This window comes from Myotis nattereri (assembly GCF_964212035.1).
Source record: "Myotis nattereri genome assembly, chromosome: 3".
Taxonomy (NCBI): Eukaryota; Metazoa; Chordata; class Mammalia; order Chiroptera; family Vespertilionidae; genus Myotis; species Myotis nattereri.
Genome location: NC_138077.1, coordinates 137,626,695 through 137,653,489, shown reverse-complemented (window position 1 = coordinate 137,653,489; position 26,795 = coordinate 137,626,695). Strand labels below are relative to the sequence as shown.

At 39.7% G+C, this 26,795-nt stretch overlaps 1 protein-coding gene across 1 annotated transcript in view; it reads left to right on the top strand.

The window, feature by feature from the left end:
- The window catches only part of KIF13A (kinesin family member 13A), a 209,267-nt gene that overhangs the window by 172,253 nt on the left and 10,219 nt on the right, over window positions 1-26,795 (top strand). Inside the window, exons 17-34 of the mRNA XM_081087734.1 lie at window positions 302-442; window positions 1,218-1,367; window positions 3,901-4,062; window positions 4,591-4,764; window positions 6,857-7,008; window positions 7,986-8,118; window positions 8,297-8,443; window positions 11,716-11,754; window positions 13,331-13,430; window positions 14,636-14,762; window positions 17,312-17,367; window positions 18,637-18,761; window positions 19,212-19,388; window positions 20,116-20,208; window positions 20,363-20,519; window positions 21,269-21,342; window positions 23,894-23,941; window positions 25,502-25,613. Of these exons, the coding sequence (XP_080943860.1) occupies window positions 302-442; window positions 1,218-1,367; window positions 3,901-4,062; window positions 4,591-4,764; window positions 6,857-7,008; window positions 7,986-8,118; window positions 8,297-8,443; window positions 11,716-11,754; window positions 13,331-13,430; window positions 14,636-14,762; window positions 17,312-17,367; window positions 18,637-18,761; window positions 19,212-19,388; window positions 20,116-20,208; window positions 20,363-20,519; window positions 21,269-21,342; window positions 23,894-23,941; window positions 25,502-25,613 (2,167 nt within the window). The remainder of the gene's footprint in view (window positions 1-301; window positions 443-1,217; window positions 1,368-3,900; window positions 4,063-4,590; window positions 4,765-6,856; window positions 7,009-7,985; window positions 8,119-8,296; window positions 8,444-11,715; window positions 11,755-13,330; window positions 13,431-14,635; window positions 14,763-17,311; window positions 17,368-18,636; window positions 18,762-19,211; window positions 19,389-20,115; window positions 20,209-20,362; window positions 20,520-21,268; window positions 21,343-23,893; window positions 23,942-25,501; window positions 25,614-26,795) is intronic.

The window sequence follows — 26,795 nt, the reverse complement described above, 5'->3', positions numbered from 1 at the left end:
TCATGTTTATGAAGAATTGTGGACACAAGAAGATGACCGTAACATGAAAACTGTAGAGAGAGAATTGGAATAGGAAATTTGTATTTTGTTTGGTTCTGCTTTTGATAAAAATTGTGTGCCTTGATATACATAAAAGATGGAAAGTAAACCAAAGTATTCTGTAGGTGGTAGAGTTTCATCTTTGGTATATATTATATTTCTTAAGTTGCTACTTTACAATAATGTGTATTGCTTTAACAGTCTAAACAGTTATAACAAGTTTGTTTTGTTTGTTTTGCTTTTGCTTTCCTTCGTTCTGCAGAGAGGAGCAATAGTGAGTGAGCCAGCTATTCAAGTGAGGAGGAAAGGGAAAGGCACGCAAGTTTGGACCATTGAGAAGCTGGAGAATCGATTAATTGATATGAGAGACCTTTATCAAGAATGGAAGGAAAAAGTTCCCGAGGTAAAAAAAAGATGAAGTGTAAAGGAGGCTTGGTCATGTTAGAAGCAGAAAGTATAAATGATTTAATTGTCAGAACACAGACGCGCACACTCATGTGCACACACCTGACAGTCATCGCAGTGGTGCTCTGGACATTTAGATTAAAAGAGTAAAGTAAAAGTGATCTTGAAAGGAATGCTAAGTTGGATCAGTAACATAACATGTGGTCCCTACACAGATAGAACCAAATGAAGAGAACACAGTGCATTCTTACTTGGCTGCATTTTTTACTACATTTTAAGTGAAATAAAGTGCTGCTTTAAGTGAATTTGTGCTGCTGCGTCAGTGTTGTGAGAAGTCAGCTGGATGGAGTCTGTGCAGATTTTATATTCATTAGCATATGTTCATGCTCCCCGAGCTGTGATCATGGCTGGATAGATTACTATGAATAATGTTAGAGAGCGTAATTTCACTTTTTGGGCATTATTAATCAAAACGATTCGGTGAAGGAAATGAGGCAAAGCATGGGGAGTGAAATGAAGCAGGCTGCAAGTGGGGTGTGATAGGGAAGATGAGGCAATAACTGAAGAAGGATTCTCTACACAGATATCACTTAGTTCCCCAACTAACAGTGTGCTAATTTTGTTTTATTTATGTGATGTGATTCTAATTTTACTTTTTAAATTTGTTAGAATAAATGCTTTTTAAAAAATTGTTAATGCTAGTTTTAAATCATTTTATTTCATTTTGATGTTATTTCTTTCTCTGCTGCCTACTTGCCTCTCCTGTCATTCAGGCAAAGAGACTCTATGGGAAACGAGGTGACCCCTTCTATGAAGCCCAAGAGAATCACAACCTCATCGGTGTGGCTAATGTGTTTTTGGAGTGTCTCTATTGTGATGTGAAACTTCAGTATGCAGTCCCTATCATCAGCCAGCAGGGGGAGGTAAGGACAAGCCAGCATCAGAGAAAATGATGGTGGTTCAAGGTTTTTTGTTGTTGTTTTTTATATTTAAGTTCTTGAGGTTGATTCAGAAACTAGGCAAAAGAGTCACAATCCTCATTCTCTTTTCTCTGCTAATATCAATAGAAACTATCAACCTTAAGTCATGGTTTTAAGAATATTATAACACATCTTATATTTTTGTTTTGTAAGTTTTTTGTTTTCATCAAATTAGAAATCTTTGGAAACCAGATTCTGCTCTGTACCCCGCATTCATTTCTTTTAATCTCTTACCTCTGTGATACTCTAGTTCCCCCCTGGCCTCTAAGTGGTCTTTACAAGATTTGAAACCCAAAATATTCAAAGGAAACAAGCTTCATTATCCCATTGTTACCCCCTTTTATTATTTTTTAATTTTTGGTTAATCCTCACCCAAAGATATTTTTTCCATTGACTTTTAGAGAGAGTGGGAAAAGGGAGGGGGGGGGGAACAGAGAGAGAGAGATCGATCAGTTCCCTCCTGCACACACCCTGACCTGAGCCCTTGACCGGGAATCGAATCCGGACCCTTTGGTCCTCAGTCTGGCGCTTTAACCACAGAGAAAAACCAGCCAGGATTGTTACCCCCTTTTAAACTCTCATATTTCAGTTATTCAGATATATGGCCTTATGTAGGCCTAAGACATTTCAGAAAATGTTCAAGTTCAGATTTTTTTATTTTTTCCATTCCGTCAACTGATGTTTTAAATTTAACCATATCCTTATTTTCTAGTTTGTCCTTCAATAACATGCAAGGTTATTTTTTGTGATATTTAGAGTAGGCTTAGTTAGAATAGGATGCCATTCTGCCTAAAGCAAACCTAGAAAATCAACCCTAGATTCCCAGTTGTGGTGTGCAAATTAATAGCCTACCTTCTACATGTCGTAACACCCCCTACCCCCCTCAACCCCCCATGAACATTCTGCTTTGGAAGACCAGTGGGCTGGAGTTGTTTTTTCTCATGTTAAAAATGGGCACAACTCCTGTGGCAAAGGGATCCAATGGCTAAGTCAGGGTTCTTAAGCTAGGGTCCATGGAGGGCTTTAGAGTTCTAGAAATCCCCTGAAATTATATTAAAAATGTATTAGATTCTCCCTAACTGGTTTGGCTCAGTGGATAGAGCTTCGGCCTGTGGACTGAAGGGTCCCAGGTTCGATTCCGGTCAAGGGCATGTACCTTGGTTGCGAGCACATCCCCAGCAGGGGGTGTGCAGGAGGCAGCTGATCGATGTTCCTCTCTAATCAATGTTTCTAACCCTCTATCCCTCTCCCTTCTTCTCTGTAAAAAATCAATAATATATATTTTTTAAAAAATGTATTAGGTTCTCAAAAAGCATTGAAAAAAGCTTAAATCACTATCTTCTGATTTCTCTTACTCACTCCCTCCCCCTTACTACTTCCTCATATTTGTCTGCCTTGCCAAATACCATCAGCCACTATCTCCCAGGTCCCTGGCACCAGTGCACATTGCTGTGGAAGTTGGGCCTGAGCTACGTTTAAAAACAAACTCACTATTTAAGATGACAGTGGCTCGGCCAGAACATGCGTTACCCTTCACAACTGCAGTGATTACAACCTTGCACTGTTGTATAAAAGATAACTTGGCCAATTACAACTCTGGGAATGCAAATTTCAACAATTTTGATTTGTTTCTCTGCAACAACTTTAAGAGAGATACTATTAAACTAGCACCGATTCTGAGAACCCCTAGGATAGTGAGGATATTTTAAGCCCATTTTTTGAAAAACACATTTTAAAGGAACTGTTTCCTCCTAACTCCCTGGCTCTGTGTGTGCTGTTTCTCTTGGAGTAGGTCTCACTCCTCAGCTCCAGTGGGAATGACAGCCCATTCTCTACTCCCAGGAGAATAGAAACTCCCTGAGCCCAGTGACCACGTCTGTTTGTTTCACTATTGTCAGTACAACACTTAGCGCAGTTCCTGGCACGGTGTCAGTTCTTGGCAAATAGCTGTTGAGGTGATAAATTTACTCCATAACAACCGGTACATCCTCTCTGTTGTAGCAGCTAGTCTACACTGTTGTTATTGGGCTTTTACTTCTCTGTCTTTCCCCACTTGATGAAGTGCCCTGACAGCAGAGTCTGTGTCTTTTTTTTTTTTGTATTCCCAAGAGGCCAGGTATTTGATAGGATGAGTAAGTGAACTAATATATATACACATGGAAAATAGGTGACTCCAGGTAGAATATGATAGTAGTCTTTAAGCTGTGTGTTGGCTATCCTGTACAAGAAGGGTAAGAATGAAGATGACTCCAGAAGGCAAGTTACAGGCAGGTAAATTTGGCTCAGAGTCAGGCAGGAGGATTGGAGGGGCAAGCGTGGAAAGGACAGGCTCCGGGAGTGCTGAGCTCCTCCTTGCTGGAGATGGCCGAGTGATAGCTGTGCAGCTGCTCATCGGGATATTGTAGAATGCTTTCTGTCTCCGTCTGTGTTGTCCATGATGCCTTTTAACCCCACGTCCTCTGGTCCCCTGACCCAGGTTGCAGGGCGTCTCCACGTGGAAGTGATGCGGGTCACAGGGGCTGTCCCGGAGCGCGTGGTGGAAGACGACTCCTCAGAGAACTCCAGTGAGAGTGGGAGTCTTGAAGTCGTAGACAGCAGTGGGGAAGTCATTCACCGAGTCAAAAAACTGACATGCCGGGTGAGAGGACAGTGATGGGAGGCTCAGAAAAATGACTTCTTAATTTAAAACAATTTTATAGAAAATTTTATGAGTTTTTCACAGAGCATAGTAGAAGTTAAACTTTCTGGCAATAAACACAATGATGAACAGTCCTTTTTCCAGAAGTATAGCATACTTTCTGATGACCTGTGTGTGGTACTTCAAAGGGCTGTGTATTTGGCATGCAAGGAGTGTATGTTGTTTGTTGAAGCAAACTTTTCTAGTACAGGTTTTATCTATATCAGAAACTCAATTACTAAGAAAATTTTAGAGCATTGTATGTATTTGTTGCCAAGTTTATATGCTAGTTATAGAACTACAGTACAGATTTCATTACAGATAGAACCCTAATGAAGTGGTGCCAAATATTTTCAGATGTCAGGTGGATGACTGATTATATCATCGCTTAATCTTAAATTTGGGGAAGTTGAAATAAGAAAAGAATGCATAGTTTAATGTTTTCTTTATGGAAGTTATAGTTGCATTTTAAAACATCTGTCTCTTCAGGTAAAAATTAAAGAAGCAACTGGGCTGCCCTTAAACCTCTCGAATTTTGTCTTCTGTCAATACACATTCTGGGACCAGTGTGAGTCCACAGTGGCTGCCCCGGTGGTGGACCCAGAGGTGCCTTCCCCACAGTCCAGGGATGCCCAGTACAGTGTGGCCTTCTCGCACTGTAAGGTATGGAATGAGTTCTGTGGGCGGCAACAAGTCTGGGTGTAGTTTAAAAGGCTACTTGTACTTTAGAAATGTTCCCCATAAGAATGTTTCATAGACTTGATATGTTTATTAGGCTTTATAACTTCAAAGTGTACTTCAATGTAATTTCAAAAAATTTAAAAGTATTTAAAATAAAATCTGAAAAACCTATACTCGATATCATACTCCCCAGAGGTGTGATGACCAATAACAGTTTGCTACATATTTTGATAAACTATTTTCTGTATTCCACAACATTTATATGTGTGGTAAACATATGCTCACACAGATGAATGGGCATAGATACACACCCTTAATGTCATGCACACAACTTCTTAAAACACTTTTTTACAAAAATGTGATTATATTATATATATTGCAAAATTATATCTTGTTACTTTGATATATGTGGACATCTTAACATGTAAGTTGCTGTAGATATTTTCATTCTTTTGAATACAGTATAGAATTCTAAGCACAGCATTCTAATGTATCATATGAGGGGTTTTTTTCTTCCTTGAGTTTTTTTGTTTTTGTTTTTTTTTAATCAGTATGTCTTTTATTTTATTTTATTTTAATACTAGAGGCCGATGCATGAAATTCATGTAAGGGGCTCGGCCCTTGCAGCCTCGGCTTTCTTTGTCCAGAAGGTTGTTGGGCTGTCCAGTCTAATTAGCATATTATGCTTTTATTATTATATATGTTTTTATTGATTTTTCCAGTGAGGAAAGGAGAGAGATAGTTAGAAACATCCATGAGAGAGAAACATTGATCCGCTGCCTCCTGCACGCCCTCTGCTGGGGATCAAGCCCCCAACCAAGGCATATGCACCTGACCAGACTAGAACCCAGGACCCTTCAGTCCATGGGGCCAACGCTCTATCCACTGAGCCAAACCAATTAGGGCTACCATATGAGTTTTGAAAGAAAATATAAAATGGGAAAAGCAAATTTGGGGGGAATATTGCATAGACCTACCTTGGAACATTAGCTACCCTTCTGGTTTTCACATTGGAATGCCAATAAGTCATTTTTGACAGACAGACTCTATTTTCTGTGTAATTTTGTTTTTCCTTGGATAATCCTTAATAGGTACTCAAGACCTTTTATTTATTTTTTTGTAAATTGTGCCTATTCCTTTTAGTTCTACAATTAGAAAACAAATCCATATCACCACCTATAAAATTTCACATATGTAAAGCCTATCAAGTCATTCTTTTTCTGAAAATAACCCACATTTATTACCTGTTCTCACCCATCTGTTTCTCAAATTTTTCATTAATCATTTTTATTAATGATTGTACTAATCATTGTAGATTGTACTAATATTGTAGATTGTACTAATTGGTCATTAAGTTTATTTTTCTTCTAAAATGCTTGCTCTTTCTCTAAGGGAAATGAATAAGAAGGTAAATAGTGTGAGGTTGGATCAGCTCTTGCCAGAAGTTAGTAACAGAATTGTGTTCACCCAGGATTCCTCTGAGCCACGAATGGAAAGAAAATTGGCTTTGTTGCCTACTACTCAGTCAGTTAGGATTCATTTCCTCACAGTCATATGTTTGTGTTTTAAATGAGGAATTGGGGTGAGAGAGTCTAGGAGCAAGAGCTCAGAATCATGACGATGATCATGTAAAATTACATTTTGTTATTAGTCTTCTACACCATAAGCAAGGAGCAATCAAATGTTTCTTTTTTGATGTGCTTACTGGTCTATGCCAGCTGAATGTCAGAGTGACTGGAGAGCTATAAATGATGAACCAGGACTGAGGGAACGTAGATTCAGCTCTGTAACTAACAAGCAGTATGACGTGGAACAAGTAGCATTCTTCATTGTCTTCATTTATAAAAGAAAAGGGTGGGGTTAAATTACCTCATAATATCACTTTTAGATTTTATATTATTTTTTCTTGATGGTGTTCTATAAAACAGTAGAGATAGTTTTTAAGATTGGGATCGAGTTAATATACTAGTACTCCAAAGTGAGTGTATATACAGTTAAAAGGTAAGAAGAAAAATGTCACAGTTTTCTTTATGTATAATTTTTGTTGCTCTGTCTTTCCTCCTGCTTACTCCAGGACTATGTGGTGAACGTAACCGAGGAATTCCTGGAGTTCATTTCAGATGGAGCGCTGGCGATTGAAGTGTGGGGCCACCGGTGTGCTGGAAACGGTAGCTCCATCTGGGAGGTGGATTCTCTTCATGCTAAGACAAGAACGCTGCATGACAGGTTCGTACTTTCCTGTGAGCTTCAGACACAGGGCCAAGAGTAGCACTTGGACAATAGTTAAGAAAACGGATTCTCTGAGCCTGTTTCCTCATTTGTGAAATGAGAATGATCAAAGGAACTACTGGGCAACAAAGAAATTCAATGGGGAAAGGAAAATCTTTTCAACAAACAAGACTGAAAAATTGTATATCAGTATGGGGGGGAAAACTTCGATTTTTACTTCACAACATACACAAAACTACATCACCGTAAATATAAAACTGTAAAGCTTATAGAAGAAAACAGGAGAATATCTTCTTGTAAAGTTAATCATTTGCCTGGTCTATGACCCAACAATGCCACTCCTCGGTATTTACCCAAAAATATGAAAACAAGCAGACTTGTACACACAAGTGTTTATGGCAACTCTGTAATATCCTAAACTGCAAATAATCCAAGTGTCCTTTAATGTGAGAATAGATAGACAAATTGTAGTAGTATTCATAGAATAGTACTCAGAAATTTAAAAAAGACTATTGCTATCCATTTAACTGAATCTCAAAAACATGCAGAACCAAATAAGCCAGACCTAAAAGAGTATATACTACTACACGATTCCATTTATACGAAGATCTAGAAAAGGCAAAACTAATCTATGAGCTTACATGGCTGCTGCAGGGAGGGGTGGTTGTCGGGTGAATGGGAAGGGGCAAGAGCAACTTTCTGAGGTTAACGGTGGGATAACTTACACAGATGTATGCATTTGTCAAAGCGCATCCAACTCTGTGCTTGAGATCTGGCATTTCACTGAATGTAAGTTATACCTCAATAAACTATAAAGAAGGTACACCAAAAGGTTTTGAGAGTTAATAGAAAATAGTGTACTCAACATCCATAGCATAGTGCCTAACACATAGTAAGTGGTCAGTGAACGGTGGCTTATTCCTAATAGAGTCCCTGGGCAATGAGAGTGTTGTATTTTGGAATGCGTTCTGCAGGTGGAATGAAGTGACGCGCAGAATAGAAATGTGGATCTCCATATTAGAACTGAACGAGTTAGGGGAATATGCTGCAGTGGAGCTTCACCAGGCGAAAGACGTCAACACTGGAGGCATCTTCCAGCTCAGACAGGTACTAAGGTTGTTTTTGTCTCATGGTTTCTTTGTCCCACACTAACACACAGTCTCTGGAATTGTTGCATTATTTGACTCTTTGTTCCCTAATTTGTTTCCCTTCCCCCTTCACTCCCCATTCCCATTCCTGGCACCCATTTCCACATCACTCCCTCATGGCACCCTCACCTCTACAGGGTCATTCCCGGAGAGTGCAAGTCACAGTAAAACCTGTACAGCATTCAGGGACACTGCCACTTATGGTTGAAGCCATCCTGTCAGTATCTATTGGCTGTGTGACTGCCCGGTCCACCAAGCTCCAAAGAGGGCTGGACAGTTACCAGGTAAGACCAACAGGTTTGAAACAGTATTTAACGAAGATTGATTAATGCAGAATTAAGGAAGTTCGTGATCTGTGATGGAGACACCTATTTGGGAATGCAACAGAATTCCTTGCCTTAACGATCTATTTGTCCCTGCCCTCATATTTCCATCCATTGCCCTTTTTCTAGATTTAAAATACAATATTGGCTTAGTGTTGATTAATAATTACTTTATTTATAAATATACATTTTAATGCTACAGTATTCATTTACTTTAGGCAGGATTGATTTTACATTTGGTCCAAATTATGTTGGATATTTGGCATTGCTGCCTGGCCTGATCCACTTTTATTAACATAAAATTGCCCCCATACACTGGCATAAATAATCAGTTCTTTAAAAGCTTTTTTTTAAAAAAAAATTAAAAGTTGTCCTGATCATTTTTGTCTCTTAATTCTCCACTTGCTAAATCTTGTGTTTTCATTTTTAAAAATTAAAAGATAAAAACCTCTAGGAATTGACCTTCATATTACCGGAGTGCTCCTTGAAAATAAACTTTAAGATTAGGAAATGGTCCCCAGTGGCCTGAAGGAAGGCAGTGCCTCCCCAAGTCCCCAGTTCATTCTCCGGTATGAATGAACTGGGAGAAATCGACCATTATGTTGGCGCTCCCTCACTGTCACCTGAGAGGGAGCGCTGTCCCTGACATGAGAGGAAGGGGACACTTCTCTGTGGAGTCTGGGCGCAAGCCCAGTCCATCCCAAGAATGATTCACCTTCATCTCTCTTTCCTTTTGGTTTCATGGCATTCAGGCAAAGACTTTTCTGGAAGCTAAAAAGAACATTCTTGGACTCACGGGCCTTAAGAGAAGAATAGCTTTGTTAAACACTGCTTTCCTATCGCATGCCAGAGTTCCCAAGGCCTGGGGAGAGTAGGAGTGAAACTCTGGGGACAGTCTTTTCCATAAGACTTTTTCCTTGTGTGCGGAGGAGGGAATTGGACTGTCTGTATTCTCATCCCAGTTCAGTCCCTCACTTGGCTGTCAACTTTGAGGTGGCCTCGGTGCCTCATAGAAACCATTAGAGTAGGGAGACCTCTGTGCTTAAGTCTAATTTGGCCTTCCTGTATAGTTTCCTTGACTGGGTAATTTTAAAAAGTTCCCTTTTTCTCTCCAAAATGATGAGGTAGACTTATTAATTCTCTGAGCTCCCTTTCTGCAGTAAAATTTTGTGGCTTAACAAGTTTCTGATCTGAAAAACTTTGAATCTCTATGTCCTAAACTGTGACCTACAGAATATGGAATATCAACTGACTAAATGCCCCATTCTAGGAATATTATAAGGATTGGTTATTTGCACTTTGTAAAACAGCTATACCTCTTAAGTTAAAACTGATTTTTGTCAAGATTTAAGCTCTCAAATATCAGCCTTTTTCCAATACTAAATGTTGTTCTTTTTAAAGAGCCTAGTACCAGTCATGCAAATTTAAACTGTGGCTATTTTAAAGCTTTTATTTATTTATTTTTACTGCCATGTCCAATCAAGGATATTTCCAGTAACTTTTTGTTGTTGATGTAATACTTCAGAAGTTTTCTGATTGAGTAGCTCAGGCCAATCCAGAATATGTTGGTGTCACAACAGTTATCCACCATAGAAGCTCAGGCTAGTTTTCAGTATCTCCTATATCTAAAAAATAATGATAAATGATTCATTAATATGGGGAGTTAATTCAAGAAAACTTATTTCAGTATTTGGCTTGCATTTAATGAATTACTTACACAAATGATAATGGTGGTTGCCAAATTAAAACAAAGTATATTTTTAAGTCTAGACAGAGAATAATTTTAACTGTATTTTTAAAGCACTTTTAAGTAGCAGTATATTTTGAAATATACCTAGGTGTGAGAATAATGTAATTATGTTTTTAAACTTGAAAAAAAAAGTTTGTCTTTTTTATGACTAGACCACTATTTGAATACTAACCTGCCAGTAACCATAGAAAAAAAATGAAAGAAAGTTACAGTGGGGCCTTGACTTACGAGTGTCCCAACTAACGAGTTTTTTTGAGAGACCAGCTGTCTCTCAGCCGATTTTTTGCATTGAGTTGATAGAGTAATTTGAGTTAACGAGCTCCTTAATGAGCTCGGTCTCGGAACGAATTAAACTCGTAAGTCAAGGCCCCACTGTATTACATGACCCAGTATTCATTTTGAATAGAACCTGCCTCCATATGGATGAATATTCTCTACAAATGGGAATTTCATTATTCTTATTTTTAAGGAAAATTGTCTCAACTAAAACTCTTTTATTTTCAACACTGTAATTTTATTTTGACAAATGTTTTTGCCAAAATTGTTATTTTATATTATTATAAACAGTTCTGTGGGTTCAATACAGTTCCGATTTTTCTCAGCTGTTTGGTATGGAGGGTGATATACACAATAGGGAATAATGATAGATCCGTATATTTAAAATAGTTGCCTTTGCTTTTATTGCAGTAGTCTGGTGCAGAACCTTGAATGTAGATAGATTTAGGTTCCCCAGTGAGCTTTCACTGTGATGATTTCATCAGTGAGAGTGGTGTGGTGAGGTGGGAGACTACAGGCCTGCCCCTACCATTATGTGTGTGATTTTTGCATTAAATCACTTCATCCTCTGGGCTTTAGTTGCCTCTTGGCTAAAACTCAAAGGCCAAGCCATGGAATCTCTAAAGTCCTTTCTCTGTCATTCTGTGTTTCTAAACCTACTCTAAATCTCAAATAGCTCACCCACAAATACACAGCAACTATTTGCATAATAATGCAGTAAGGCAGGTAGTCCCATCTAAGAGAGTTCTTGTTTTTAAATTATTCCTTTCTTTGTTATTTTTTAATGTTTTTTAAATTATTTTTAGAGAGGAAGGGATAGGGATAGAGAGATAGAAACATCAATGAGAGAGAAACATCATCAGTTGGCTGCCTCCTGCTTGCTCCCTGCTGGGATGGAGCCCTCAACCCCAGGCATATGCCCTGACTGGGCATCGAACCAGTGACCTCTTGGTTCATGGGTCAACACTCAACCACTGAGCCACATCAGTGGGGCTCCTTTCTTTATTTTTTTAAACTTAAATTTCTTAAGTAATTATAGACAAGTTAATTAAATCTACTAAATCTTTTTGAGTTTCAATTAAATGTTTTATGATGCTGATGTGTGTGCTGTCCGTTGTAATGTGTGTGTTAAGCTTAAAGAATTATGTAAGTGTGCCGTTTGAGAAACAAAATGCATGTCCTTTGTGTTTATTTTTTTTCCTGCCAGAGAGATGATGAGGATGGTGATGATATGGATAGTTATCAGGTATTGCTGCCGTCAATCCTGTGGCATGGGGCACAGCTGCTGCTAATTGCCAGCACCCGCAAAGCAGAGAGCAGGGAGGAGGAAGGAGGAGCGTAGAGCAAGAAAATGCAGTTTTCCACTTGCTTTTGATTTGCTTTAAATGTAATCAGGGATACAATACTGCCTCTATATAGATTTCTCTGTCAGCTTAAAATTTATAACCAAATACTGCTATTTTGCTATGCCATCTCAAATTACTAGCTTATAAAGCCTTTCTAAGCAAGACCATGATTGCTGTATTAAATTGGTGACATTAAAATTTGTGCAGTTATCCATCCATGTTCTCTAAGTAGGTTGTCCTTCCTATGAGAAACTACACTTAGCTCCTTACATCCAAGAGAGTAGTATTGTCCTAATATGCCATTTTACTTTAAGAGACTTTTGTTGGATAAAAAAATTGAAGACATTTTATGCACACGGTTTTGTTTTGTTTAGCCAGTTTTCTTCTCTCATCAAGGCCAAGCTTAGTTACCTATAACCTGGAGAATTTAAATCTCAACTTTTTAATATGTGCAAATGTGAGGTTTTACCCAGTTATCACTGACTGACCTGCTATCATGAATGAGCAATAATAGCAATGGTCAAGGCAGCAAACTAGGATGGACTATTTGGGGTTTGGTTCCCAGTCTCTCTATTAATTCTCCACATAAACTTAAAAAGCATGTTTTCCTGGTGTGCCTTCCTGTGCTTAATATATGTGTGCATTGTAGGTAGAGCCTCAGAAATCTGCAAGTGTCTGCTCTGAATGTAGTGTCTTAAGGGTTAGATTAGAATTAAGCAAGTTAGCACATTTTGAATAGAATTATGGGTTCTTTCCCTCATCATAATTTTACTAAGAAAGGAAACAAGCAAGTAAAAACAAAGTATAAGAGAAAGATCCCCATGGATCTCAGCAACACCATTAACTCACTCCTGCAGCTGTCTGCGCTTCCTGCCACGTATACACGTGAAGTCCATTGGCTTGCTGCTGGGAGTTCTGAGAGCATGGCTGACTGCATGTTGGGTTTTTGCATGGGATATTTTTGTTACCTCATGGTAGGGGCAAATTTGAAGGTTCTCTGCTGATCATCCTTTGCGTTCCAGAAAATGCAGGTCATCAGGCCATTGAACTGTGAACTATGAAAATACCTGTCATTTTCCATTCCATTTGCTGTTACATGGTTTGGGCTCTGTTCGTGGTGTCCTTCAGCTGAGAATTGCAAATCTTTCAGATGCATAGCTACAGCTTCAGCACACACAAGCACACACACACCATGTAGGAATCATCCAACAGCTGGTGTAGTTTGAGCCTCTCTTGCTTTTAGGTACAATTATCCTTTTGGAAAATCTTGGGCTCTGATTTCTGAGTAATGGGATTCTCGATCAGCATGCAGTGTTTGCGAGGCCTCTTTGCTTTCTTGCATATTAATCACACAGCAGTGTTCAATGGCCTTTCCTAATGAAAAGTTTCTAATCAATGAAACATCTTTTTTTTTTTTAAAGAAATACTAGTTGTTTATGCACTTTACAGAAAAATGCTTCCCTTCCCTCACGTCAGGAAGAAGACTTAAACTGTGTAAGAGAGAGGTGGTCTGATGCACTCATTAAGCGACGAGAATACTTAGATGAGCAGATTAAAAAAATCAGCAATAAAAAAGGTATGTGAGATTAAACTCTTTCCCGGGAGTAGCTTTTTCACTTGTAGACAATTGCAGTGGGTTGCTTTCTTCCCTTTGTTGGATAATTGTATCTTCGTTTTTAACCTTATAACAATTATAAATATTTGTGTGTCATATTGTACAGTGTTAGCTTAAGAAGGCTCTGAGTTTGAAATGAATACATTTTTATAAAACTCTGAGTTAACTGTGATATTAAATGTTAAACTGAAATTATGTTTTGATGAATGCAAATATGATCAATACTATAACTCAGTAATGAGCTATTTCAGGCTCAGAACATGGAACTGACAGCAGCTAAAGGGTCACTTCTAAAAGCACAGCCTTTGGCAGGTCAGCCCCAGCTACTGTTGGGAGGTAGCCATGCACTTAGCCAAAGCTGGCTGCAGCTGCAGCCACTGCCTGAGCTCCAAGAATGCAGTCCGCTTATGCTGGCAACTGCCTCCTGGATTTCAGAGTATAAATATGCTCTTGAAACCCGTAGTCTCACATCCTCACTTTATGATTTACTCATTGCGGATGATTCGGCACCAAAGGACACATCACACTTAATCCCCTTCATGAAGAAGTTAGCCAAAATTCTCCCCCAGTACAACATCTCGGCTCAGCGTTCATAGTGTCCTTTGTGCATGTGCTCCACCTGCTCATAAAAACTCACTATGTCCAGGTAGCTCTGATTTCAAAATAGATCAGATAAAATCCCTTCATAATGAATATGAAGGAAAATAAAGTTAGTTTTGCAGGGTGCGGCATATGGTGTTCTTTAATTCTCTATATAAAATGGTGTGTGGTTTTTATAAAGCAATGTCACATCCATCATTTTATTTGATCGTTCCAACAAATGCATGAAGTAGGTACGGCTTGATTATACCTTTGTGAAAGAGTAGGAAACTAGACTTATCTATTGAATCACTTCTTCAAACTTTACAGAACCAGTAAAATAACCCAAGTCTTTTAATCTCTGTTCCAGTGCTCCTTCTACTCTCCTGGTTTGTGGTTCATTACCTAGTGTCCTAGCCTCTCCAAGCCCAACTGGGTGCTCAGGCTTGAACTTTAAAGCCTCAAATCCTTTGTGATGTAGCAGATGTTCAAGCCATGTATGGATGTCACCAAGTACTCTTCTATTTTAAATGTAGAAATTGCACTTTTTCCGTCCTTGGCACTCATTCCCTCATTGTGCCCCGCAGAGAAAACCGAAGACGAAGTGGAGCGGGAAGCCCGGCTTGTGGAGCAGTGGGTGGGGCTGACTGAGGAAAGGAACGCGGTGCTGGTGCCAGCCCCGGGCAGTGGGATCCCCGGGGCACCTGCCGACTGGTAAGTCCACCCTTCCGTCTGTGCAGGTCTGACAGGAGGGCTCAGAGGGCCTGTGGCAGGAGTCGCGCAAGTGGCTTTCCCGGATTATCACGGGAAATGTTAAACAGCGTGAGCTGCCCAGGGAAGGGGCACCGTCTCCAGGGCCACATTCCCATGTTTTCCTCCCTACCGCAGACGACTTCCTCTCACAGGAAGCCAGCGAGCATTTATTACCGGGCCAGGAATCTGTTACCACACTCCTCAGTTCCTCCGCATGAGCAACTTGGACGTGGTGTCCTGATCTCCAGAAATTCTCTTATTTTGGCTCAAAAGAAGAGTGTTTCCAGGGTGTAGTCAGAGAGGGCAGAAGATATATCTAAGCTACAATCAGTTAACCGATGGATGTGTCAGTCCTCATGCTCATAAGAAACAGGGTGCTATCCTTGACTCTGCAGTCCAGTAGATATGGATATGGTTGCCAGCTATAGCTCTTAAGTGTTGTTCACTTACCTTCTCTGAGGCTTCATTCTTTTTGTTTTTTTAATTTTGTTTTATTTCTTGAAGTATTACAAAGAGTATTACATATGTCTCCTCCCCCCCCCTTGAGATTCCCCCAGCCTCCCCTACCCCCCAGTGTCTGTGTCCATTGGTTATGCTTATATGCATGCATGCAAGTCCTTCAGTTGATCTCTTACCCCTCCCCCGCAACCCTCCCCAGGCTTCCCGCTGCAGTTTGACAATCTGTTCAATGCTGCTCTGCCTCTGTATCTATTTTTGTTCATCAGTTTATAATGGTCTTTATTATCCATAAATGAGTGAGATCATGTGGTATTTTTCTCAGCTTCCCAGGGGCCGTCCCAGCCTCACAGGGGCCGTTTCTGCCTCACAGGGACCGTCTCAGCCTCTAAGGGGCTGTCTCAGCCGCACAGGGGCCGTCTCAGCCTCACAGGGGCCATTTCAACCTCACAGGGGCCGTTTCAGCCTCACAGGGAGGCTTCATTCTTAATCATTAATGGGGTTACCTTTATGATACTGTTGTGAAGATTAGAGATAATATATACAAATACCTTATTTATAGGGCTCATTCATTGAAAGGTAACTGCTGCTGCTGCTGCTTATTCTCATTCTTATTCTTAAGAATATATCCTAGCCCTGACCAGTTTGGCTCAGTGGATGGAGCGTCGGGCTGTGGGCCGGGGGGGAGGAGGGGGGGCCCGGTTTTGATTCCTGTCAGGGGCATGTACCTTGGTTACGGGCATATCCCCCGTGGGGGGTGTGCAGGGGGCAGCTGATTGATGTTCCTCTCTCATCGATGTTCCTCTCTCATCGATGTTTCTAACTCTCTATCCTTCTCCCTTTCTCACTGTAAAAAATCAATAAAATATATTTAAAAAAAAAAAAAGAATATATCCTAGGTGTTTAGGAGAAATCAGATTTCTTTTGAACTCATGCCCAGGTCATCTCTTTTGGACAGGCGCAGAAACATTGGTGATGTTACTTGTGTCTATAATGATGAATGGAAGTGTAATTGATTTCATGGGATTATGTAACTAGAAAATCTGAATTTGCAGACACAGAATTTTTATTTTATTTTATTTTATTTAATATATTTTATTGATTTTTTACAGAGTGGAAGGGAGAGAGATAGAGAGTCAGAAACATCGATGAGAGAGAAACATCAATCAGCCGCCTCCTGCACATCCCCCACTGGGGATGTGCCCGCAACCCAGGTACATGCCCTTGACCGGAATCGAACCTGGGACCTTTCAGTCCGCAGGCCGACGCTCTATCCACTGAGCCAAACCGGTTTCGGCGACACAGAATTTTTAACCTGATGTTTCTCCCTGCAGATTTCCTCTGTGCTGGAATCCTATAGGTCACATGCAGTATGTGGCAGCCACTTGTGATAAGCAGCCAGCCCAGTCCTATTGTGTTCTGCTCTTTGAGGCCCTCTTTAGACTGTTTTACCTCATTTGTAAAATGTAGAGTCCTGATCCCCTTTCTAATTATTCTGATTTGGAAGAAAAAGGATGTGCCCAGGACTTTCATTTTAAGAGCGCTACCCTCCCCATCCCCCGCCCCACCCGCCCGGCCCCCACAAGCTGACTCCGATGCAGATTGGCAGGTTTTTGATGAAACACGGCTTTGGTCTTTCCTGCACACAACTCTGCCTCCTTTCCTCCATCTTTCATTCTCTCCTTCTTTGAGCTTTTCAATATTGTCTTTTTTGTATACTTCCTGTGGTCTTTTATCCTGTCCCCTATTCCCACTGTAACAACATCCCCTTCTCTTTTCCCCATCACTAGAATTATTTTTAGAAAGGCTTCAAATAATCTTTGTCTCAGTTGATATGTAATTCATATACACAACTGGTAGTTCTTTATATAAGTGACATAATTCCCATGGTTTGTGTTAGTAGGAATGTCAAGAAAGTGAAAATATTTTATTAATGGAACCTGTATCTCCAAGAGCATGATTCTCCTCTGCATCCATGCCTCTGTGCTGTCTGATTACCTATCAAGATGTAAAACACATATTTGGTTGTGATTAAATTTTGTTGTTAAATTTAGGATCCCTCCACCTGGAATGGAAACTCACATACCAGTTCTCTTCCTTGATTTGAACGGTAAGTAGACCTCTAACTGTCTAGGGGTTATCACATTTAATTAAGGTTTGTAATCTCTTCGGACCCACATGATTTTGATCCTTATTGAATCACTTTTCTAATTACTCATATGCCATATCTAGGTGATACTGTTAGTCCAACTAAATGTATATGGCCATGACATGTAGAGCATTGGAAGAAAGATTTGGATATTTAATCTTTAAAAGAGAGATTGAGAACTTCATACAGAAACACTACTGCAGTTATTGCTCTGAAATGTTAACAGACATGGAAATTACCTGAGAAAATAATCACCCTCAGAGACTCTGAATCTCTAGGCTTTGCAAGGGAGTAGGCATCTGCATTTCTGACTAGTGTCCTTTGCTCCCACCACAGTGGTGTTGGTACCAGAACATGACAGTCCCCCTACGTTAGAATTGTCCTTTACTGTAGCAATTAGATCAAAACTGGGTGAATCTAGAACAGTGGTTTTAATATGTTTTAATAGTAAAATCCATTTTCACAATGAAGTCTTAAATGGAACCCCAGGCATAGAAAACAAAAGCAGAGTTGCTGAGTCTGGGGCTAGAGAGGCTCTGGCAAGCCCTTGTGCAAGGCTGTTGGGATCCTCAGCACACAGCCTCAAAACCTCTCTTCTGGAGGGAAGTCCAACAGTGGATGGATGGCAGACATGAGGAGATTGGCTTTGGCTCTTCATATGAAGAATTTTTTAAAAACCTAGAAGTAGACTGTACCTCATGAAGTAGTGAGTTCCCCATTATTGGAGGTGCACAAGCAAAAACTGGATGACCACTTACAGAGATTTGTGAAGGGTGAGTCCCGCTTTGGTACGACATTGGAAGATTATCAGATTTCTCCAAAGTGCTCAGGACTTTGATTCTAAATTGATAATTGAACTTCTCTAAATCTAATTTAGTGTAAGTTATATAAGTAGGACAACAAACCTAACACTAGGTTACAGGAGGAATTGGTATCAGAAACCAGCAAAATTTTAAGTTGTGTATATGTAATAAAAATATTTGCTCCTTGGACTACATATAGAATAAATTCAATTCGTTTGGTAGGAGACTCACAAAGACAACTTTTGGCCCCACGGCAGAGTCTGTAAAGAATAAACATGATTGTGAAGGAGTATTGGAGTCTACATCAACTGCGGATAGGGAATAAGAGAAAAATTGAACATCTTACATGTAAACTTCATCTATTTGGTCTTAATTAAATCTGACTCCCCCCCCCCCACTTTTGTTTCTGTGCCCTGGTCTTGGTTAGCGGATGACCTCAGTGCCAATGAACAGCTTGTGGGTCCCCATGCCTCAGGCGTGAACTCCATCCTGCCCAAGGAGCATGGCAGCCAGTTTTTCTACCTGCCCATCATAAAGCACAGTGATGAGGAGGTAATTGATCCCCAAAGTTCTCTTTAAGGGTTTCATGTGCCTGTGGGCCTGTCTTCCCATTAAACTACTATGGTCTGCTTTGGGGAGGAGGACTGGGAACTTTTAAAAAAATAGAACTTGTGGTTGAGGACAATATTATTCAGTTGAGTTGCATTTATTTTCTTTCTCTAGTGCAGTGGTTCTCAACCTTCTGGCCCTTTAAATACAGTTCCTCATGTTGTGACCCAACCATAAAATTATTTTCGTTGCTACTTCATAACTGTAATGTTGCCACTGTTATGAATCGTAATGTAAATATCTGATATGCAGGATGGTCTTAGGCGACCCCTGTGAAAGGGTCGTTCGACCGCCAAAGGGGTCGCAACTCACAGGTTGAGAACCGCTGCTCTAGTGGGTGATATAACTGACTTGTGTCTTGTTTCCATCTCTCCATCCTTCTCCCTTTTCTAGGTTTCAGCCATAGCCTCTTGGGACTCCTCGGTGCATGATTCTGTTCACTTGAATAGGGTCACTCCCCAGAATGAAAGGATTTACTTGATAGTGAAGACCACAGTCCAGCTCAGCCACCCGGCTGCCATGGAGTTAGTGTTACGAAAACGGATTGCAGCCAATATTTACAACAAGCAGGTAGTATGGGGCCTGATTCAGCAGTTGCATAGATGAGCTCAAAGTTTTCCCTTCTGTCACAAAGTAGTGTTTGTGATGTTAACACCGTGGATGTGCAGATTGTTACCATACTGGCCACGTTACTGTCTGATTCGCATTTATTCAAAATTGTGGGGTCTGAGGATAGCAAAGTTAATGTCATCCACAAGGACTTTCCACCTTGATCGATTTGAGACCCATAATCCTAGCAGGCAATGGAGCTATGAGATTTTACTGTTTAAAGGGTTAAGCGCCAGGTCCAAAAGGATTAGTGACAAAAGCAGGACAAAATGCAGGCCCCAAATAAATCCCTATTCGAATGCCTCCCCAAGTCTCAACTCAGAGGCACTGTCCACAAAACTGATCCTGTCCAGTTTCCTTCTGATCATGCCAGGATAGACTGATTCAACCTTGGCATGATCAGAAGAAAGGCAGCAAATGGGAGAGAGAAGCAACCACAATAAAAACCCTGAGAGGCTGCAGATTCTATACTCTGCCCAAATAATAGCAGGACATCATTGTTCCTCAGGGGTGGGCACAGAGATTTTTTTTTTCCTGTTTTTTTCTGTTTTTTTTTCTGTTGTTGTTGTTGTTCTATTTTGAGTATTGTGAATGTATCAAAAACAGTGATTGGTAATGCTTTTACAATTTGTACAAAACTAAATAACGTATTTTCAGATCACTTCATTCAGTTTTCCTTTTCTACCAGAGTTTCACCCAGAGTTTGAAGAGGAGAATGTCATTGAAAAATATATTTTATTCCTGCGGTGTAACCTATGAAATAGTATCCAATATACCAAAGGTAAAAATAGATACTACTTTTTTTAACGATCGCAATGCTAAGTAATGGAAAATGTTCTCAAAACTTTTAAATCATTTTCTCACCAAAGTCTTGATAAAAAAAATATATATACTGTTCATCTAGAAGTATTATAATTGTCTTCTTGTCACTTTAGGCAACAGAGGAGATTGAGGACCGGGAGACACTGGCCCTCATGGCAGCAAGGAGTGAAAATGAAGGCACGTCAGATGGAGAAACATACATTGAGAAGTACACGCGTGGCGTGCTGCAGGTGGAGAACATTTTGAGCCTTGAGCGGCTCCGGCAGGCAAGTAACTCGGCCAGAGGTTGAGTCACCAGTCTTCACCACAAATGGACAAAGATGAATTTACCAAACACCTTTTCTCTATACCAGTGGTTCTCGACGTTCCTAGTGCCGCGACCCTTTAATACAGTTCCTCATGTTGTGGTGACCCCCAACGACAAAATTATTTTCGTTGCTACTTCATAACTGTAATTTTGCTACTGTTATGAATCGTAATGTAAATATCTGATATGCAGGATGTTATTTTCATTGTTACAAATTGAACATAATTAAAGCATAGTGATTAATCACAAAAACAATATGTAATTATATATGTGTTTTCCGATGGTCTTAGGTGACCCCTGTGAAAGGGTCATTCGACCCCCAAAGGGGTCGTGACCCACAGGTTGAGAACCGCTTCTATACCTATCTGAGAAGGAACACGAGTAGCGGTCTCATTAGAAAAAACAGTTACTTTGACAAAATATATAGTTAGAGGTATTTCTTCTACATTCCCTTTGCTCATCTATAAAAAGTTTGACAACATAAATTTCTTTAATTCAGCAATTTTTCTGGTTTTATTTATGAAAAATATTTTTGATAGATTTAGCAAAAAAAATAGTGGGTACAAAAAGTTTCCAGTTTTGTGAATATGGGGGAGCATGTATGGGATTGAAATGATCTTTAGTTCTGTATTTCTAAGTCATCCACAATAAACATACGTTACTTTTGTCATCAAATGAGGAAAATTAATATTATTTCCAAATTTACAGGCAGTCACAGTCAAAGAAGCACTTTCCACCAAAGCCCGGCACCTGCGGAGGAGCCTCAGCACACCGAATGTGCACAATGTGAGCACACCCTGCAGGGTCCGGGGCGGGCATGTCCCACAGCAGGGCACCGGAGGTCGGGGTTTGTAGGTGCGAGTAGAACATCCGGCTCCGATGTGGGCGTCCCAAACTGCCACGCCCGCTCCTCGGTCCAAGGGAAGCACACCTGAGGGCACAGCTGTGTAACGTGATGGACCTTTAGTGGAATCTTGCAAATACTGGACAGTAGAGAAAATGAAAGCATGAGAGCTACTATTAGGAAATTGTAGCTCTTATATTAAAGAGAAGAATAAAAAATAATGAGAGGAACATCTATCTTACAAAGGAAAGAAAAACCACCTATGAAGTATTCTACCTTCCCCCATACGCACACATACAAATTGAACCTAGATCTGATCAGGACTCTAGATCTAACTAATAATATTTACAAGGGCTAGAGGAAAATGTTAAATGACACCATGGGGATTCGATGAGCAAAATCCCGACTATGGGGAACGTAGCAGGAAGAATGACCTAGATAGAAGGGAAAACTCATAAATTAAAAGAGATAAGATTTATCCAATTGCGATGTATGAACTATTTTGATCCAGATTCAGGGTTAACTGTGAAATGTTTATGAGACATTTGAACACTGACTGGATATCTGACACTATTCAGGAATCACTTAACTTTTTAAAATGTGATAACGCTATTATACTTAACACTATTATGGTTTTTACTTCTAGTTTTTAAAGGAGGAGGAGTAATTACTTATTTTTAAGAGACTCAGAAAAACATTTATGAAAAAAATATTTGTTAGAAAAATCAGTATTTTTTAAAAGAAGGTAATAATAAGTATTAGAACAGAATTATAAATTCAATAAAGAAGGAAATAAATATCAAAAAGAGGTATATCAAATAGAAGAGAAACAAAACTATGAAAAATGGTAGATTTTTTTAAAAACTGGTCAAATGGATTGACTTGTATTTTTATTGATTGGGGCAGAAAAGAAACTATGAGAAAAGTTAGTAATATTGGAAATAAAAAGGAGCTTATCACTACAGAGAGAACAGAGATTTAGACATCGTAAGAGCAAACCATCCTATATAATAAAGAGGTAATATGCAAATTGACCCTCACACTCTCACAAGATGGCTACCTATGACCAGGCCGGCAGGGGGGTTAGTGAGGGACGACCAAACACCTGAACAAGCAGGCTGCATGGGGTAACCAGGCCGGCAGGGGGATTAGTGAGGGATGACCAAACAACTGAACAAGCAGGCTGCATGGGGTAACCAGGCCAGCAGGGGGATTAGTGAGGGATGACCAAACAACTGAACAGCAGGTTGTGTGGGGCAACCAGGCTAGCAAGGGGCGGGGGGGCAGTTGGGGGCAACCAAGCCAGCGCGGGGGGTGGACGGGCAGTTAGGGGTGACCAGGCCGGCAGAGGGGGGCTGTTGTGGGTGATCAGGCCAGCAGGGGGACCAGTAAGGGGTGACCAGTCCAGCAGGGAGGGCAGTTGGAGGTGACCTGGCCAGCAGCAGGGGGCAGTTAAGGGCAACCAGGCCGGCAGGCAGGTGAGCGATTAGGAGCCAGCAGTCCAGGATTGTGAGAGGGATGTCCGACTGCCGGTTTAAGCCCAATCTCCGGGATCAGGCCTAAACTGGCAGTCGGACATCCCCCAAGGGGTCCTGGATTGGAGAGGGTGCAGGCTGGGCTGAGGGGACCCCCTACCCCCACCCCGTGCACGAATTTCATGCACCAGGCCTTTAGTGAATAATAATAAGTCAGTAAATGTAAAAGTTTAAACAAAGTGGAAATTTCCTACAAAAAAAAACAAAACAAAAACAGAATCGAGAAGAAATAGGAAATCTGAATCCAGTTATCACCATAAAGAAGGCCTCAACTCATGGGGAGATTATGTTCATTGATGTGAATACACAGTATCAAAAAAATTGGCACATCTTAAACTGATCTATAATTCCCAACATAATTTATTTTAGGATTTGATAAGCTGAGCCTAAAATCCCTGTGGAAGAGCAGAGCTGAAGTTGCATGTACCTTATCAACAGGCAGAGACTTCATGCCTCAATATATGCTTAGAGATTCTCAGATACGTGGGGTACATTTAGGACTAAAGGATGCTGAAATAATACACATGTTAGTACTGATAGTGTGTAGAAAGAGTGGTGCTTAGGGGCAGCAGCAACAAGTTTTATTTCATCATAGTTTATAATAAAAACAATTAGAAGCAGCCTGGATGTCCATCTAGAATACAACAAAATAAATTATTAGACTATTGAGGAAGACCATATATAGTAAGATACCTCTTATATGAATTATAAAAATGTGCAAAATAATGCTATATATTATTTATAGGCATATGTATAATATTACGTAAAACCTGTATGGGAATAATAAACCCCAAATTTAGGGTAGTCATTGCTCCTAGGGAGGGAAGAAAGAAAGAAGAGAGGAGGTGGTCATACAGGCTTCACTTGTATATGTAACATCATATTTCTTTATACATGTATATATAAAATTTATGTAAAATATATAAGCCACATTGGTAAAACCATTCATCTTTTATAGGTCTCTTCCAGTCGACCAGACCTTTCTGGCTTTGATGAAGATGATAAGGTGTGTACCTGTGGGCATGGCTAGTTTATTAGCATTCTCTAAATTGGGAAAGGTAGGATATCTTGGTGTTTTTAAAATTTCTGGACTTCCCACCTTAATCTTACGCAGATCATTGTCTCCATATGTCCATTTTCAAGTTCAAATACTTGATATGAAACTGCTGCTGTGCCCTAACCGGTTTGGCTCAGCAGATAGAGCGTCGGCCTGCAGATTGGAGGGTCCCAGGTTCGATTCTGGTCAAGGGCAAGTACCTTGGTTGCAGGCACATCCCCAGTGGGGAGTGTGCAGGAGGCAGCTGATCGATGTTTCTTTCTAATCAATGTTTCTAACTCTCTATCCCTCTCCCTTCCTCTGTAAAATATATTTTAAAAAATGTTAATCTTTTTTTTTAAAAAATATATTTTATTGATTTTTTACAGAGAGGAAGGGAAAGAGCTAGAGAGTTAGAAACATCGATGAGAGAGATACATCGATCAGCTGCCTCCTGCACATCTCCCACAGGGGATATGCCCGCAACCAAGGTACATGCCCTTGACCGGAATCGAACCTGGGACCCTTCAGTCCGCAGGCTGATGCTCTATCCACTGAGCCAAACCGGTTTTGGCAAAAAATGTTAATCTTTAAAAAAAAAAAAAGAAAGAAACTGCTGCTGTGCACTCTGAGTGTTACATTGTTACTTAGTATATAACACTGCTTTCCATACCAGGATAATACCACACATAATTGAATATCTGTGTTTATGAGACTAACTTTAACCGGTTTAAGGTGTTACATCCACCGTAACAAAATCACAATTATTTCAAGTGTGTAAAATTAGGGATTTAAAATCAAGGGCATTTGCAACATCATCTTATTCAGCAAACATTTCTTAATTATATATTGTATGTAAATTACTAAGCTAGGGACAATGGATGATTCAGAGTGTAAACACAGATTATGTCCTCAAGAAGTTTAAAATTTAGTTCTTAGAGGCAACCAACTCCTGAGAAGTTGAAGTAAATTAAATAAACTTGTACAATATACAAGAGGAATTTTCTCCCTTAGGATACCAGTATCTTATGCCAGTTTGATACTCTTAAATCTCTGGTATATGTAGAGTAACCATATCACCTAGTTTGCCTGGGGCCGTCCCAGCTAGGGCCTGCTACCCAGGAAAAATTATTAATGGAACCATATCTCTCTAAAAAGTGTTTCAGTTTGGTCTTTAAATGATTCAGCCTCCTTAGATACATACCAAATTAATAAAAGTGACTGCTTTGGGGGAGTGAGGAAGATGAATGGCACCTGTAAGTCACTCTATTTGTAATGATTTTATTAAATTTTGAACAAATGCAATAAGATACTAACATTTATTCACTCTAAGTATACCTTGTACTTGTATGACAGTACTGGTCATATTTAGGACTTTAATATATGTTTAAAATATTTTATAATAAAAAATAGAGAAAAGTACATACTGCCATCCCATTAAAAAAAAATAGAAAAAAAACCCTCAAATCAGGCTTCATTTTTCACTTCAGAGGGATTTTATTACAGCTTAACCCACATTTTACCTTGTAGGGTTGGCCAGAGAACCAGTTAGACATGTCTGACTACAGCTCCAGTTATCAAGATGTAGCGTGTTATGGGACTTTACCCAGGGAGTCACCTCGAAGGAGTAAAGAAGGTAGTGGTGAGATTGTTTTTCTACGTTATCTATATATATAAGAGGCTAATATGCTAAGTGTCCATCCAGGTAATGATGTCACCTAGCAACACCCAGCTTCCTAGCCGCTTTACAGTTTCTTCAGCCCAGAAACACGACTTGCTTCAGAGCCAGGTGGAACCATTTTACACTGTAACCAAATGTCTGTGAAGCATTTTCCCAGGCCTCATCTCATTTGATCCTCACAGAAGTCCTGGAGTAGGTAGATAAGAGACTCGGTGGGATCCTATTTTCTTTTCATTAGCCAGAAAATGGATACTTAGAAAGCCTAGAAACTTGACCCGACTGAAAATAAGTAAGAAATGGTGGACCCTTAGAATGACTTCAGGTTTTCTCACTGCGCAGAATATAGTCAAACTGCTGCAGTTAAATATTTTACCCTTTGTTCACCCTGCATAATCTACAATAATAATCTGCTTCATGTTGATATTTACTGCTGTGTTGCTCACAATTACCTGAAAGAGAAGTTGGGGTGCTTCACTGGGCTGGAAAAAGTTTAGCTAAATCAGAAAGCAGGTCTAATTAAGCAAGTTTATTCTATATCTATAAAAGGCTAAGTTGACTCATGCATGAGCGATACAAACTAGTATAAAGCTCTCGCTGGCGCCAATCACATGCATGTGTTTTGATCTGTCATTGATTGTGAATTTGGTTAACACTTCTATTATAGAGAAAGGGCAAATAGTGATATTAAAGTATTTCTTCTAATTAATTTCCTTTCAATGTGCATGAATTTGTGCACTGGGCCACTAGTTTCTTTATAATTCCTCAGGAAAAGCAGGGAGTAAAATTATTTTATAGATGGCAAATAATAAGATAGAAAGCTGAAATTCTAGTTTGCTAGATAATCTGAAACTATTTTCTTGAATGGAACATATGTTCACTTATTTTATTTCTTTTTGCTTTGTATGCAGTGTATCATTCAAATAATAGGCCTTTTGTGTAACACTTTAGAATTTTCAAATCATTTTTCATACATCATTTCCTGAGTTGGAAATCAGTTTTGAGATATATACACAAATCTTATTACATTATGATTAGACTTCATTCTTCCCCAAAAGAATATCCACTTCTGTCATGTTTTTGTACTCAAATTAAAGGATTGTTTAGGAGAACATGTCTCTGATTCCTAACCAATTTTTAAAATGA